Raw genomic sequence first — 18287 nt, forward strand, 5'->3', positions numbered from 1 at the left:
AATATTTGTTTTTTAAAAATGATGACTAATACCAAAAATAAATGGCTTCAAGAGAAAAACAGTGGTTAAAATATTTTATTTGGATAACATAGAACATACTGCTGTTTACTTGAAACTGCTGTAGACTAAAAGGCACACGCTTGTTAAAAATACTTCAAATTTACATAAGATGTACAAATGCATAAAGCAAATGCACAGTTTACCAAAAAGTACAATATGGCTTCACAGGGTTGAGTGAGGGCTGGGACAATTCAACATATGTTTAAATTTCACTGGATGTTGTTAACACTTAAAGGATTGACTCTAGAACACAGAAGGAAATTAATGGAGGGTAACACATTGAGCATGTTACACAGATAGTATAGCACATCAAGTATACAACATATACCACTTATATGTGGATTCATAGGACTGTTAGGTCTGCAAATTCATAAGGCATTTGATTGCCCCAGGATAAACACTTGTGGGTTTTGATGATCTGCCAGTTCGAGAACAAATTCTTCATCAACAAACAGCTTGTTTCAAGAATCTGTTTATGTATTTTAAGAGAGACAGAGGGGAAACAATACACTTTTAAAAACAATAAATTTTGGTAATAATCAAATTGTCATAAAAATCAAAGAGTAACTGACATTGTAACCATTTTCCAGGGGTGTGGTTAATTGTGCGGATGTGGAAAAAAATAACACACTAAGCATGTGAAAATGCTCCAAGACAATCATTTAGAGCTAGCCCTACCCAAATTTAAGGCTCATTTGTCTGCAATTTTCCTTAGTTTTTTTTCTTTTGTGTAAAATTACCTGAGCACAGATATTTTAAAGCAAAACATTAATACATTGAATGAAACCTCCTAGAGAAATCTCAGGAGAGGAAAAAAACTCCCAATCTTTTGGTAGGTCACTAATGCCAGGAGAAGAATAGGCTTAAGCTTTTTCTTTAAAAATGTACATAAAAATGTAATAAAATTATTCAAACAGGACTGCTAAACAGTTTATTAAATTATTACAAAAAAATCAAGACTCAGAATTCCGGTGGTCACTCTAGTCAGTTATTTGCTAATTCTGCCTTCAAGCTCAATGCAGATCACTGCTTGTTTCAAACATTAATAAATAGAAAACTGAAGATGAAGGACCAAATTCCGCTGTGTCCTGCATTGTCACTTACATCTGTGAAAAGCGAGTATGAAATACAGCCATTCTGAGTAGGCAGTATTTTACACTCCCTTGCATAGGTGTACACCACACCCCAATTCAGAAAAGCACTTAAATACGTGTTTTAATCAGGATAGATTTAAACACATCCTCTAAATTGAGCATCTCCACAAGTGGTTTCCTGGATTGGGATCTAAATAAGTACACAAACTGCAAGCCAATGGAGTACCAGGCCCAACAGATATACCAGTGATGTCAGTAGCATAAATGCAAACAGGATTAGGCGATTCATTTCTTTAGGGTTAAAGAGAAAAAACTTTTAAAAAAGACACTGCATGAAGGACAGACACAAAAATGTTGGGCAAATAATAGATTGTGTGAAGACATTTCCCCCACACAAGACTTTGGAAACATACTCTACCAATAACCAAGCACAGTTTGGTAACCTTATTGAACTGTATGAAAACCAAAATCAACCTCTCCTTGTTGCCATCCCTCAGATTCAGCTTCTCCTCCCCACATAAAGGTATCAGAACAGATATGGATTTCACTTCAACCAATTTGCAGTTGCATAGGAGCTCCAGTATTACATGGACCTCTTTCACATAAAATAAGAGATTAAAACATTATTGATATGACAATTATGATTGCTATACCATTGGGGAGGGAATAGTTTGTTTCAAAGGGCACTTATAATCAAGGGCAATCCTGTCTTATGGATACAGAAAGAACTATAAAACATAATGAACATAGGGTTGGAAGTAGATGTACTGAAAAAAAAGTGTTTAACGTTACAGTAGTTGAAGTCATACCCATAATTCTACAAACAAACAGCAAAGATAAAAAAACTCCAACCCCATAGCTAGTTAAAAAAATTAATTGATTTTTGCTTTTCTTTCTATTAAATAGGTAAAATACTCATCCACTGAAAAATTATACTGATAAACAAAACATTGCATGTGTGGGGGGAGAAAAGTAAGGTCAAGTACTGCATATCAACCCCAGACATCTTGTCCAAATAAAGAAAGCTTTGCGATGTGAAAAGTAAATTAGACAATAGTTCTAGCCTCAAAAGTTTATAATACTGAACGTAAAGCCAACAGGATTTGGCTAACTAATATGGTTAAATAATTGAATCCAAAAGGAACAGAGTGCCCTGTAAACACTGGAAGTTAACCAACACCTGCTGATAAAGGTATGTACCTTTCCAACAGAGGAGAAAACTATTACTGATGTCTGTAAGGTGAGGTGTAATTCTAAAGGCAACGTTTCAGTTCTTTAATAAGGCTCAAAGAAACTTGGCGGTGTACGTCTGACAGCCTGTACCGTTCTGATATTTTTTGAAAGCTCTGAAGTTTAAAAAAACCTAAATGTATACAAAATTTTCTGTAAGAAGATGTTCTTCTAAATCATTTTATAGGTGCTTAGCACCAGGAATGATCATTTGGTATTATTATACCGAAACACTACTCAGAGGTGTCCTTGCACTGTTGAGCGGAAACACAAATAAGTTACCTTATGTTGCTCTGTTCCTCTGAAAAAAGTCAAGAATATACACTCTTTACGCTGTCTGTACTACATCATCATAAATATATATTATATATACACATAATATAGAATATGATATATAATATATATATGTGTAACATATTTCATTTAGCTCAAACTGGAATCATGTACTTTCATACCACACACTTATCAGGAAGCAGACTTATTCATTAGGTCACAGCTGGTGTAGCTTTTAATAGCAACCCATTCACTTCACAGCAATTCAGCACTGCTCAGGATCAAATGGAACCAATGACAAGAATCCTCAGTCCCTCTTTTTCATCCCAATTAGCATGTGTTGTCTTTAGAACTCTTTTCTGCAATTATCTCCAGACAGTATTTCAACTGGGTGTTCAATGTCGAGGTCTAATTTCCGTCAGCCTCTGAAGACAGTTCTGTGTTGTTGGCATCGAGAGAATAAATTGAACTGTCCTTTGTCCTACCCGGTAGCAGCCATATCCCATCAGTCCGAAAACTGTTGCCTTTATGACAAATCTGAGAACCTTACTCGAAGTTGACGGTGGAGGCACACTGAAGTAAAGGTGATAAAGACAAAGTTATCATCCACATAGCTGGAAGAAAAAGATCCTTCCCTATCTTCATTAAACGCTGATCATTTCTGCCACAATGTTTGTCATTACAACACACTTCCTTACTCGTACCAGGAGCCCTTGCATGGAATAGGTATATTAAGACAGAGCAAATGATTCTTTCAAGGTCATAGATTACATCCAACATCTTATTCCAAATCTAAGGGTAATGGCCCAGATCCTGAAGTATTTAGGCTCTTAACTTCCACTGAAAGCAGTGGAAGTTAAATACTCTTGAGGATCTGGACCAATGACCTTTCCAGTCACGTAGGGCACAACTTTTAATTCCTTAAAGAGCTTGACCATCAGAATCCCTAACAAGCACAAAGAATGCTGTCAGGAGTATTGTGGAGAAATTTAAATCTATACAGAATTGTTTTTAATGGGACTATTCATCTAACTACAAAGAACCAAAATCAAAGGTGATGTGTTAGGTGGCGTAAGTTAAATATCAGTATGAAGATTTAAAGAGGGTCAGGACTTGCCAGTACTAGAAAAGTTTCACTGGTATAAATAAGTATATTTACATTTAGTTACATTGGTACAATCCTGTAATACAGACAAACTGGTTTAAATTGAATCTCTATTACCATGATTTAAACTGGGTTAAATGTGTACATATATTGGAGATTTGCACAGGGTCATTAGGTTGATTTTAAATTAATTTATTTACAAAGATATAAAAGTTTCCTAATATAAACAAGATCTTGTATTTTGAGGGGTTGGAAAAAGGTATAACTCAGAGAGAGAGAGAGAGAGAGCGCGAGCATGGGGGGGCGGGTGGGGGGGGGCGGACAGGGGAATAGAGATACAACAACTACTTTAGCTTCCATCTTTTTACATCCTCTTATTAGTTGCTTTTCCCTCTTTTTCAGCCTCTCAACTAAATTTAAATCACCTTTGAATATAAACCCAAAGGGGGTTGCACTTAGCAGTAAGTTCAATATGGGATGATCCAAAAATCTGTAAATGGATACACGTTTGGATTCTGAATCCTAAGAAAGGTTATTTCCAGAGCACTTTGCCCCTCATGAAGCATAATAAAGGTATCTGCAGTACAGCAAGAGAACTTTAAATCTAGGAAGAATACTCAGAGAATACATAGCCATAACCCCACAGACTGTGCTTCTCAAATATGTTGAGAAAGCTTAAAGTTCATCCTCCAGCCAAGAAGTCAGGGTTTGAGAATGGTTGTACTCTGAGGGTTATTACTTGCTTTATACTTAGGCTTGGGAGGATTCGATTTTTATCAGTAAATGGCGGTAAACGTCAATTTCATCATATGCACACAGACTGACAAAACTATTTCCATTATTTGGTTATAATCAAACCTTACAGATAGGCAAAGTAAGAAAAATGCCGCTTAAATCAGAACTCAATTTGAAGATATTTACTTGTATATTTTGACACACGACATTGACAATTTGTGTTTCGACAGTTATAAAGCTTTCACTTTTTGAATCAATGCCCATTGTCATTAAATAAGTTTTGTCTGACCCATACCACAATTTCTCGCAACTGTGAAAGTGTAAACTGATAAAAACTGAAAAAATGCTTAAAAATGATCAATATCCTAAAAATTATAAAAAATTAAAAACAAAACAAATTCTGCCACACCTATTTATACTATTAAAAAAGCAGGAGAATTTAAGCAAACTTAGTGCCTTATGAAAGATGCTGGACTGACAACTCCCCCACAGTTACAGCCTTGAGTAGTGTCAGTTCAGTCAAACTGTCTTAAGCCGGACTGAGAGGGCTCCCTTGTGTAGGCATGATGATAGGTAGGTCAGTTTCCAAGCCATTCAGTCTTCAACCTCACTAATGAAAATGCAAAACAAATGTACCAATAATGCCAGTTACTGTAACTCTGATCTGGATCTCTGTCCACTAGCAACTGAACTGAGACTACTAACCAGCCGTCAAAAGATGTGGTCTAGTTGTTAGGGCACAAACCTAAGACTTGGAAGGCCTGAGTTCAATTCCCCAGACTTCCTATGTGATCTTGGGCAAGCCTTTTTGTGCCTCAGTTCCCCTTCTGTAAAATGGGGATAAAAGGATTTCCCTCCCTCATTGGGGTATTGGGAGGATAAATACATTACAGAATTTGAGGCACTCAGGTACTACAATAATGGGGCATAATAGATTCAAGGGGGGGGGGAAATCAAATGGTGAATTCTGGAACCTGCTGATCTGGGCTGAATTCCAAAGGTACCATGAGTATGTCTACACTGCAAATCCAGAGGTGTGACTGCAGCACATGTAGACACACCCATGCTAGCTTTGAAAAATTAAAGCTAGCTTGAACGTCAATAGCAGCGAAGCCAGGGCAGCATGGACAGCAGCTGCCCAAGATCCTGAGCAGGCGGGGCTAGCCTTTGTAGTCTCCTGTTCTGCTACAGTTTCATTGCTATTCTTAGTAAATGGATTATGAAAAACTGTGATTTTGCACTTCAAGAGGCAGTGCTGCCTGAATACAACCAAAGCCCAGAGGTCAACAGTGTCTCACTCTTTGGTTAAGCTATATTTGAAGCTTCTTGTTTCACATACTGCAGGTTCAGCTCTGAATCACGTACCATACATTCATTTTAAAAGCACTAAACACAGATAAATACGTTTTCTTCTATGGCAAGACCGTTTTCTGATCAGATGCATCACCCCAGAAACCCAGCTATGTTCATTTTTTTCCCCCCATTTACAGCTTCTCTCATCTTTGTTGTAAGAACAATCTGCAAGTATTATACACCGTTTCACTGCTGTAGCATTGTGACCCAGAGCCCCGCAATGCCAACTGGCAGAGGGCACACCATACCATTACTCACATCAGGCCTGGCACACACATTGCCCCACCTCACTGTTGTCACAACCTGTATCTAAAAATTGTCATGTAAGGTATCCTACCCAAACTGATCATATGCTGGTCATTAATAATATTGAGTGACATATGTACATGCAGAGTATAAAGAATTATAGATATGTGCTGCAAATATGTTTGTAAAAGCATGCATAAGCCCAGTCTGTCCTAGACAAAGGAATGTTGTTTTGCCTGCTTGACTGTGTCTCCAATGTACATTGAGCCTGATAAGCCCAGAAACAACGAAAGTACATTTACACGTGCAGTAAATGCAGCTATCAAACTAGCAAGCCGGGGAGAGAGGATCACTTCGCCTTCACAAGAGGGATGGAGGCTATACCCCTAGGAAGCCTTCCTGGCTCTTGAAACAGAGACAATGGACTTTAGGAATTATAAGTAGAAACAAAAAAACATTTTGGCCACTAAAGGACACAAGAGGCCAGAGCTCTAGAAAGCTGAGAAAGGTGGATCCTTCAACCAAGGGGGTTGACGTCTCTGGGAATGGACTATAGGTGAGAGACCTGCTTAGACAAAGATTGTAACTTGCTGACGTTAAGTTTTAGTCACTAGAAAGCATGTTTTGTTAGTAACCTTTCCTCTCTCTTTCACTCTTACCTGAAGAGACAAGGTAGATAGGATCTTTTATTAGACCAACTTCTGTTGGTGAGAGACACAAGTTTTTGAGCCATACAGAGCTTTTCTTCAGGTCTGTCCAATAAAAGATATTGCCTCACCCACCTCGTCTCTTTAATACCCTGGGACCGACATGGCTACAGTAACACAGCATACTCTTACTTGAAATCATTTATACCTATGTTCTTTGTTAATAAACTTAGTTTTGTAATAACACATGAATTTCTCAGTGCTGCTGTGAAGTGTGGGTCTTCAGTTAACCTAACAAGCTAATGTGGGCGCCATCTCTTTGGAGGCAGTGAACTTGATAACAGCATCCAGTGAGAGGGACTGGACACTCCAGAGAGATGTCTCTCGGGAACTGGGGTTCACTGATTGTTACCTACAAGGCAAGGTTTGGACTGAGAGTCCTGAAGAGTTTGCTGGCAAGGCAGACAAGCTGGTGAAGTGGGGAGCGGACACACAGCTTAGCAGCAGCAAAGCTCACTCTTGTTGAGGCAGACCGGTAACAGTGTGGCCCACAGTTCTAGGTGACCTGAGCAAGATGTCATAAGCATTAAAAACAAAGGCTACTGCAGATTATAAAGCTGAGGAGCTACGAAATCAACATACAAAAGGGAGAGAAAGTTACCTCATGATTTCCTGGATGTTTAAGTCAGTGTTCCAGTTCTTTTCTATTCCAGGCACATGACCCATCCCAACTACTCCAACTACAACAGACGGGATACATTTTCTGGGTTCAGCTAAGAGAGAAGAGGGGAAAAAAATATATCAGTCTCTTCTCCAGTGAGAAAAACATTGCCAAACTGTAAGCAATCTCATATTTCAAGGCAACAATTTCAAACAATTACCCCCAATAAACATGAACCAAAATTTTTCAAAAAGTTAAAAAAAAACATGAAAATTTTTGAATGACAAAATTCTCTTTTGGAACCCCCCCCCCCAAAAACAAACAAACAAAAAAAAAACTTATTTTGACTACCTCAAGTGCTACTCTAAGTCCTAGAAGCTCCAGCTGGGGCAGAATGCAGCTTCTTACTAGTACGGCCTCCCATGAGCACACAAAATTGGGTGAACTCTTTGCATTGCCTTCTTATTTGCTTCTGAAGGGCAGACCAATAAGCACTTGGTGTTGGAAGCTCACATACAGTGGTAAGTCCCTCTCCATTGACCATCTTTGGAATTTGGGTAACCTAGGTCACCTGAGTCTAGTGGCCATCAGGGTACAATGCAAAAATGCATTTGGGCCCTGAACCTGCCAAAGGAAGCTCTGCAAAACTGGACCGCTCTGTCTACACAGAGTGCGACTGATTTCAGTGGGGATCCTCAGAAGTACAGAGTTTGGCCCACCTGGTTCTCTTTGCATGACTGGGCAATTATCCTATTTTTAAAGCATTTGACGGTCGTCTTTATTTTTGTTTTGGGAGTGGCATTTCCAATTTGTGTTTCAAGCACTTAGTATCCCTCGCTCAAATATAAATAAAAGGAGCCTCAAATCACCTTTTAATATGCACTCACTATTTAGCCCACCAAAGTTACAGGAGCAAATTTTGAGGTCCTATTTGATTATATGACCCTCAAAACACTGCATAAGGTTTTAGCCCCCCAACTTGAGTAAATGCTGCAGCAACACTTCAGAAACATAACTAGTGCCATTCTGGTTCTTTCTGCCAGGTATGGTGGATCAGCATGATGGGGATAAATCAACATCTAAATAATAAATACAATATAAAAAATAAATGCCTGATTCGCTAAGGAATTCACACACTTGTGTTTTCTGACACCATAAATTGCTTGTGACGTGCACACGTGCGTGCACACACACAGTTTGTGCACTAGACTTCTTCAGCTAACAATTCAATAAATGAAAAGCTTCAGATACAATCTCCTTGAAAATCCAGCTGTTTTCTTCTATCCCCTAGGTCTTTGCCTCATCTCTCCCCTGAATTGATGCCTGCATTTTTCAAACTTTAGCAGCCTAATTAGTATTTTCCTGTTTTGACACAGGCATGATGGGAAGGAGGAATCCATTATTCAAAGCACTCTTGTAAAGCTAAGAATTTCATACTAATCTAACAATATTCTCCCTTATTTTTTAAGCATTATAATTTATGAAGACCATTTATTACACATGGTACATTTATTACACATGGTACATGTCTACAAGCAAGATGGCAAAACTTTTCAGAATTCCCGAGAGGAAGGAAAATCATGGAGTACTACATTAAGAACATACTGCTTGCTAAACACAAGTTATAAATCTGCTTTATAGCAATTACTTTCTGAAGCACGAGGTAGTTCTATTCGCTTAGCTGCTTGCTTCAACATGTAGGTCAAGTAAATATCTCGCTCTGATACAATTGTTCGATGGAGATCAGGAAATTCTCCAATCATTTCAGCCATCATCTGCTCCAGTAAATCCTTCTGTTTACACTTCTCCACGTCATCTTTACTGAAAGAAAGAGACACAGTCCCAATGTCTGTATTATGTTCTCAGAGTCCAATATAGACACGCTGACTTGTAAAATTATACGATTCCTGCACCTCCTGAGAAAGCAAAACTACCTCCCTATAGACTCATATTCTAAGCAGTGTGTCTGAACTCAGTGAAAGGGAAAGAAAATGGCCAATCATGTAAAAGCTATTCAATAGCAGTCATTCATTACACCTTACTCATGGGAAGCTAAACAAATACAGTAACTCCTCACTTAACATTGTAGTTATGTTCCTGAAAAATGCGACTAAGCGAAACGATGTTAAGCGAATCCAATTTCCCCATAAGAATTAATGTAAATGAGGGGGTTAGGTTCCCCAGGAAATTTTTTTCACCAGACAAAAGAATATATATATATATATATATATATACACATATATATATATATATATATATATACACACACGTGTGTATAAGTTTTAAACAAACAATTTAGTACTGGTACACAGTGATGATGATTGTGAAGCTTGGTTGAAGTGGAGGAGTCAGAGGGTGGGATATTTCCCAAGGAATGCCTTACTGCTAAATGATGAACTAGCAATTGGCTGAGCTTTCAAGGGTTAACTCTCACACTCTACAAGGCAGCAGGAATGGAGGGAGGGGAGACAGCATCGCAGACAGAGAAAGTCTGTGTGAGAGAGAGAGAGATGCACATTTCCCCTTTAAGTATGCTGACCTTACTCTTAAGTACACTGCCTTGTTAATTAGATCAGCTTGCTGAGACCGCAGCTGCTGCCAGCAAGCTCCCTCCATCGTGAGCCCTGTTGTGTGTCCCTCCTGCTCTATGGAAGATGGGGTAAGCGGGGTGCGTGGGGTGCAGGAGCAGGGGAGAGGGGGGACACCCTGACAGCCCTCCTCTTCCTTCACCCCTCCCCGTGCACAGCAAGCAGGAGTCTTGGGGAGCAGCTACAAGGCAGAGGGCAGGAGCAGCACACGGCAGTGGGGGGAGGGATAGCTGAACTGCTGGCAATTTGCTAGCCTGCTGGGCAGCTGCAGCACAAGGAACTTAGGGGAGCGGGGAGTTGATAGGGCGGCTGACGGTCCACACCAGTTCCAAGCCCCCACCAGCTAGCTGCAATGGGCTACTCTTCCTGCAAGCAGTGGACAAAGCAGGCGGCTGCCAAACGACATTAGAAGGGAGCATTGCACAACTTTAAACGACCATGTTCCCTAATTGATCAGCAACATAACAACGAAACAATGTTAACCAGGACAATTTTAAGTGAGAAGTTACTGTACATAAATTGGCATCACACCTGAGACAATGTACCAAGGCTTTGAGGGAAGGAGCTACCATCATGGCCCAGTTAAGGAGCATTATTGACACTGCTCCTCCTGGGGCCTGTCAAGCAGCCCTGAAGGAGCAAGATCGGTCACCACAACACAGAGCATTTGAGAGCGTGCACAGGGAGAGAAACAGAAGAGCACCTCCAAATGGGTCCCCTCAAAGCAATGAATCGGAGGAAACAGTTAGAATTCCGTATGTCCCCATTATACATCTGCTGGGAGCACAAGTAAATTGCAAGGGCATCTAGGAATGCACTCCTGAGCCATGCAAATTAATGCTGCTTTTGCAGAGTTATTTTGCCGCAATTCAGGTGGAGCCAAATTTGTCCCTACCTGTTTTTTTGGAGGGCGGGGGGGGAAAATCAGAACAATGGGAATGGGAACCATTGCATTATTGTAACACTTCCTGGAAAGCTAACAAAGACCCTTTATCAAGGGGGATATCAACGAACAGAACAGTCAGACATTTAAAGGTCACGGACCATATTCTCTCCTGTGCCAAGACCTCCCTGCATAGAGAGCTGGTCATCATATCTCAGGTCTCAAACTGAAATATGACAGCAGGCTCAGGTCCCTAAGGGACCATAAAACAGCTGCGAATTGGCACAGTGCAGCTCCACTTTGTCCTTGTCACAATCCTTCCTTCTACCAAAGGGTGCAGGGGAGGCTGGACAGGAATAAGAAGTTACTGATCATTCTTCCTTTTGGCTGTTTTCGAGCCCAATCACCTCCAACAGATTACTGAGGATGCTCAGCAACATGTAGGAGCGGGTACTTATAATCTACCTTTCAAATAAAGCTAAAAACACTTATTCATACCTGATTGGGTCAGATAAGAAGCAGAGGCCCCAAGCAAGCTTGACTTTTTGCCAGAAAGAAAGTGCAGCGATGGCTCTCTTAAACGTAACAGGGATGGGTCTGTCCCCAAGATGAAATTTACAGAAAGGTACTTTACCAGCCTGCAAGAGAAGGTACACATTAACTGTTAGTAGGTTGTTAGGACACCATTACTAGTTACACTAACCTAAGTGTTCTGAAGAACACTAAGGAAACAAGGGAAAATATTGTCACACTTAAACATCAGGCAAATGGAGGTTACTTACAGGTAAGTGGAAGTTCTTTGAGATGTGTGGTTCCTATCTGTATTCCACACATGGGTATGCATGCATGCCACGTGCCAGAATTTCTGACAAGCAGTGGCCATTGGCCCACACATGCACAGAAGATCTTCTCATGCTCCCGACCAAGAGCACAAGAGGCAATGCAGGCTGATGCCTCTCCTGTTCCTCTTCTTACCTCAAATCCAGCAGGATCCAAAGCAGAGGGGATAGTAGACAGGTAGTGGAATACAGATCGGGACCACATAGCTCAAAGAACAGCCAGTTACAGGTATGTAACCTCCATTGCTTCTCGAGTGCTAGTCCCATGTATTCTGACAAGCAGTGCTCAGACATGAGCAGGGTGTGAGGAAGATGCTTGCAGTACTGCAGTTCCCATTGCTGCATCTGCAGCAGAGGCCTGAACTAGCACACAATGTATAGAGAATGTATGGAAGGAGCTCCAGGTGGCTGGTCTGCATATATCTAGTACTGGAATGTCCTGCATGGATGCTGTAGAGGTGGCTTGTGCCCTGACTCCGTCAGGAGGAGGTATGTGTGCTAACCTGTAGCACTTGATGATGCATCCAGAAACCCACTTAGAGATTCTCAGAGAGGATATTGCTCAACCTCGCAGTCTCTCTCCTATGGTGAGAAAAAGTCTTGGTGATTTTCTGATAGGCTTGGTCCTTTGCAGGTAGAACAGCAGGGCACATCTGATGTCAAGGGAATGAAGTCTTGTCTCCTCTGGCTCCTATACACCAGCTCCAAAGCCGGACTGCTTCTAGGAAAAGGGGAAGAGATCCTGCTCTGCCCTGTTTGTTTATGTAAAGGACCACAGTGATATTGTCTGACATCACTTGGATATGGAGCGAATGCATAAGCAGCAGAAAGGATCTGCAAGCCAGGTGGACTGCTCTCACTTTTAATACATTGATGTGCAGTCTGGCCTCCCGTGGAGTCCGGGTACCTTGTGCAGTGAAGTTGTTCAGGTGAACATCCCAACTCAGAAGGGAAGTGCCTGTTATATTGGTGGCTCTGGGGATAGGAGCATTGGAGGGAATGCCCACTCTCACTCTCTCTGGGTTCAACCACCCAGGTGAGGGAGGCGATGACTCTAGCTGGAATGGTCACTCTGGAGTTGATGTGACCTTTGTCTGGCGAGTAGACCTACCAGAACCAGGCCTGTAGACATTATAGATGAAGGCTGGCAAATGGTATCACCAAAGCGAAGCCATGTGTCCTAAAAGTGAAAGGCACATTCTGACCACATTTCTTGGTCTGTAAGTAATCCATGCTATCAGGCTGCTCATTAACTGAATTCTTTCTGTTGGAAGGAACGCTCTCACAGAAACAGAGTCCAGTGTGGCTCCGATGAAGGGCTGCTAGAAGATGGAGCAGATACTCCATCACCAACTTGACCTCTTGGCAGGAGCAACCTGCCAAAAGCCAATCACCCAGATATGGGAAAATTGTAACTGATGTCTCATTTAGGCTGCCACCACAGAAAAAACCTTTGTAAACACTGTGTGCTGTTGCTATCCCAAAGGGGAGAACTCTCAACTGGAAATGTTCTTGGACTGCCATAAAACAGGAAATTCTGTAGGTGGGATGAATCTTTACGTGAAAGTATGTGTCCTTCATGTCAAGAGGTGAGAACCACATCCCCTCTTGCAGGGAGGGGAATTACTGACACTAATGTAACCATCCTGAATTTTGACTTTTGAATAAAGGTATTTAGTTGCTGAAAGTCCAGATGCATATCCACCTCCCATCTTTTTTGGGGTTAGGAAATACGGGGAATAGAACCCTCTCCCTTGACACTGAGATGAGACACACTCAATTGGCTCTCATTACAGGAGGAAGTCTACCTCTTGATGAAGAGCAACCTTCTGAGAGAGTGGTCTCTGAAAGGGGTTTGTGACAGGGGAGGAGAGGAACACAATGGAGTATCCTTGATGGATAATCCTTGATGAGTAACAGCTGTCTGTCATGATCAAGTCAAAATTGTCAGTGAACAGTGTGAGACAGCCTCAAAAAATAATGGGGGAAAGGGTGGGTGGCATCAGGGTAGTAGACAGCCAGGAATAGGTAGAGGTCGTGGTGCCATAGGGGCTAAGAAGTAAGACCTCTGATGTTTCTGTGGAGGTTTGGCTGGACACTAGTGGTAGAATGCCTTGGCCTATAGGCTTATCTCTGGTGTTTCCTCCTCAGGGCCACAGTGTAAATCCTCAGGGAGTGTAGAGTCGATCTCAAGTCCTTTAGCGAGTCTCATGCTTTTTCGCATTGAAGAGATTCAGCTCAAAGTTAAGGTCCTGTATGGTATTCTGCATCTCCCTGGGGAAACTCTGAGACTGTAGCCAAGAATCCCTCTTCATGACTATACCAGCAGCCAGGCCTCTGGATTCTGCATCTACTGAATCTACTGCACCTGGAGAGGTGTTCTTGCTGCTAACTTGCTCTTCCCTATGAAGGTCTGAAATTGGGCTCTGTCCTTAGGGGGAAGCTTGTCCTTAAATTCCACCAGCCTGGAAATGTTGTTAAAATCATATTGTTACAAGGCCTGATAGTTAACAATACGGAATTGCAGGCCCATAGAGGAAAAGACTTTTTTCCAACCTTTGAGTCCTTGTCAGTGCTCCTTTGATGTTGTGACCTAGCCCTCTCCGTAGCTGCCTGTAACGGAGTTGGGGGCAAGATGAGAGAAAAGGAATTCAGCTCCCAGGGTGGGGATAAAATAGCACCTCATGTGGGGGGTGGAGTGTGCCAGATCAGCTTCATGATGGCCTTGTTAAGTGGAAGGGCCACCTTCCTTGGGCCTGTAGGTTGCAAAATATCCAAGAGCCAGTGTTGTGGGTCCTGGACCTGCTCCAGTGGTATCTGGAGGTCATTGGCAATCATCTGCAATAGCTCCTGGTACTGCCTATGCTTGTCTGGCAGAGATGGAAAGGAATAAGAAGGAACTGGAGAGGTGTCAGCCCATACTGCCTCTTATGCTTGGTCGAGAGCATGAGGAGATTTACTGCACACATACACACTGCTAGTTAAAATTTCCAGACTCAGGCATATGGCGTGCATGTGCACCGTTGGAAGACAAACAGGGACTAGCACTCAAAGAAGAATTTTATATTTTGTAGGTAAATAACATTTTCATTTTCAACGTAATATCCCATAACGGAATACTTCTTCCATGAAATGCAACAGTTATTACAATAAAAACCCAGGGCTCTATTCATATCAAACAGCACACTGACCCTCTCTATCTTTTGCACCTTACCGAAAGAGTCACCAGCTTTTGGGCTAGGCAGAAGAAACCTTTTTGCATGTGACTGCAGTTGATAGGATTGGGATCGAGACTTGGATTCAGATCTGGATACGGTCAAAAGCAAAAATGATTTTAATGATTTTTAATTTTGCTTTTAGAGGATCTGTAATATCCTGAATCCATCACACAACATGGAACGAGAGGCAGACAGTCTAAGGCTATCACTGGTGAGAAAAGATTTTGCTATGACAGATCTTTGAGTCAGAGCTACGTGAAGCCACAGACCTTTTAGAGCCCTGTCTAGAACACATGACTTCCATGCAGGACCGCCCAGAAGATTCAGGGGACCTGGGACAGGGCCAGGTCTTCGGCAGCAATTCAGCTGCAGGTTCCTCTTGGAGGGAAGGACCCACTGCCGAATTGCCGCCGAAGAATGAAGCGGCGGTAGAGCAGCCTCAGTGCCGCCGATCACAGCTTTTTTTTTTTCCCCCTGCCACTTGCGGCGCTTGTACTCACCAGGCGGCGCTCCGAGGCTTTGGCAGCACTTCAGTGGCAGGTCCTTCACTCGCTCCGAGTCTTTGGCTGCACTGAAGGACCCGCCACCGAAGACCCGGAGCGAGTGAAGGGCCCGCTGCCAAAGTGCCGCCGAAAACCTGGAGTGGCTCGTGGGGCCTGGGGCAAATTGCCCCACTTGCCCCCCCCAGAGGCCCTGCTTCCATGTTAGGTGGACCCCTAGGCAAACCTCTTTTTCCGCCTCTCAAAAAGGTCCTTCCAAACATGGTTTCAAAATACTTTGTCCTCTCAGTGAGGATTCAGATCAGTATCATTTTAGAAGAGGTTTGAGAGTTGGTATGGGTACTACTTTCTCAACTGGTATGAACATATTTCTGCCTGGCTCCTGCTGAGCAAGAAATAACATCTTAAGCCTGATACCACAGAAGAGCCAGTTCACGGCTGCCAGGGTGACAAATGGCTAGCGAGGGAGAGGAACAATAAACCAAATAAAGCACAGATCCAAAGGTTCACTTCACAAATATTTAATGGAACCAGACTCTATATATTGTACAGGAACTCATTTGGGACAAAAAAGTGTCTTTCATATGATCAATAAGATAGATCACATCAAGGGGACCACTGTCACTTGAGCAGATCACTGAACTCATCCTATGGCCTCAGTCCCATTTAGCCTTTTTGGATTAATACACTGGAGTTCATTAACATTGCGGAGGTAATTCCTAGCGCAAAATCCTGATGCTGTTGACTTCAAAGGGACAAGGATTTCACCCCTAGTGTGTTATCATCAAGTGATCTTTTGAGCCTTTACATTTACTAGATGATTCAGGTAGCTATGACTAAATGGAGACAACAAAGATAAGCATTAAAAAGGGCTAAGATTTTACTTTAAACTGACATCACCATATGCTCAGAGAGTTTAGGATAGATTTACTAGGTCAGGCTCTTGTAAAGTATTTTGGAAATCAGGTACCTGATTGTGCCTGCAGCTCAGGTACTCAGTCATCCAGATTACCTTAATTATATCTGCAAACAACTACGGGCACAATTTTATGCCTATAATCACTACTTACTAGTTCCCACAAAACTACAAGTGCAAGAAGAGTTAAGGCTAGGCTGAAAAAATGTGTCCCACTAACTATTCACCAAAGGACTGCAATAATCCTAGTGTTCATGATTTACATTCCATGCAGTTATGCAGCATTGTATAAAACATATTTGGTCAGTTGTGTTTCATTTAAACACACACTGGATTATAGAAAAAAGAAAAACTGGAAAACATTTTTCAAATTATGACATTAAATTTCCTTGAGATTATTGTGAATGCAGATACTAACATCAGCATCCCTGCTGACACCCTCTTCAAGTATTTCAGAAATCATTTTTATATTACAGCCTGTACACAACTAGATTTACAATAGTACTGGGAGTATAATCCATTAGGAGTTCCAAAGAGAACAGGCATAATTCCCCACTGCATTTCACTTTGTGTAGCCATTGACACCTGTACAAAGCGGTTGTAAAATGCCACCATGCTGGTTTCATACCATAGTATTTTCACTTTGCATAGGAGTAAACGACTACACAAGGGGCAGGCAGTGAGGAATCAAACCAAATGTATTTACAAAATACAGAAACAAGTCTACTGGCAGGATTCAACTTTTCTCCTTCAATTGATAATGGACTTTCAGAAAAAAAGGAGGCATCAAGTTAGCAGCATTATTAAATTTATGTCTAAAATAGAGATAGATTTCCGATGGGCTGACGAGGGTTCTGACACTGCAGAGTATCTGGTAGAACAATATGGGTCAGGACTAGTTACCATATTACTATACAACCTTCTTGCTACTTTTCCCCTCCATTCCAAAAAAGGACTGGACACGCACAGTTTCCATCAGATTACTCTTCAGCTTCGTGCCTCATGGCACAACCCTGACATAGCATGATCAGTGTAACTATTACGTAACTATTACTTACTAATTATTGAACTAAAGCTCTGCAGTCAACGGTACTATTCACTCAATTTGACTGCATCAAAACAATTCAACTTTTAAAGATCCATGTAGTAAAACTGAAATGTCAGGAGACACTGAGTGGAGCAATACCCCTCTGCCATATACATTGTCCAAAGCGGACAGTCTCTACACAAAAGAATAAATGGACACAAATCTGACATCAGGAATTATAACATTCAATAACCAGTAGGAGAACACTTCAACCTCTCTGTAACAGATTTAAATCTCAGTAACAGATTTAAAAGTGGCAATTTTGCAACAGAAAAGCTTAAAAAACAGACTCCCACAGAGAAACTGCTGAACTTGAATATGCAAACTAGATAATATCAATTTAGGCTTAAATAAAGACTGGGAATGGCTGAGCCATTACACACACTGAATCTATTTCCCCATGTTAAATATCCTCACACCTTCTTGTCAAACTGTCTTAAATGGGCCATCTTGACTATCACTACAAAAGTTTTTTTTCCTCCTGCTGACAATAGCTCATCTTAATTAATTAGCCTCTTTGAGGTTGTAGGGGAACCCCCACCTTTTTATGTTCTCTGTATGTACATATATCTCCTCACCATATGTTCCATTCTATGCATCCAATAAAGTGGGCTGTAGCCCACAAAAGCTTATGCTCAAATAAATGTGTTAGTCTCTAAGGTACCACAAATACTCCTGTTCTTTTGAGTGGAGTAGGTCTGTGCTTAGTTTCCTAATACATCCAGTTCACTCCTTTCAAAGTCTGACCTTCTACCTAGGATTCAGACTATTTCCCCATGAATTATAGCATATAGCTAAAAAGCAGTTTTCCTGGCATTGTTAAGCTGCAGGAGCACCATGAAATCCTTGTAG

General features: G+C 41.5%; 1 protein-coding gene across 3 annotated transcripts in view; it reads right to left on the minus strand.

Moving 5' to 3' along the window:
* Positions 1-61: 61 nt before the first annotated feature.
* Positions 62-18287, minus strand: part of TRABD (TraB domain containing) — a 58604-nt gene continuing 40378 nt past the window's right edge. For 2 of the 3 annotated variants that reach the window (XM_039520211.1, XM_039520213.1), the window contains 4 exons: positions 11374-11513; positions 9053-9225; positions 7405-7516; positions 3053-3230 (listed from right to left, as the gene is read on the minus strand). In XM_039520211.1, coding sequence (XP_039376145.1) covers positions 3053-3230; positions 7405-7516; positions 9053-9225; positions 11374-11513 — 603 coding nt within the window. Of the gene's footprint in view, positions 3231-7404; positions 7517-9052; positions 9226-11373; positions 11514-18287 lie in introns of all 3 variants that reach the window. The other variant, XM_039520212.1, reaches the window with a different exon arrangement.

This window comes from Mauremys reevesii, linkage group 1, assembly GCF_016161935.1.
Source record: "Mauremys reevesii isolate NIE-2019 linkage group 1, ASM1616193v1, whole genome shotgun sequence".
Lineage (NCBI taxonomy): Eukaryota > Metazoa > Chordata > Testudines > Geoemydidae > Mauremys > Mauremys reevesii.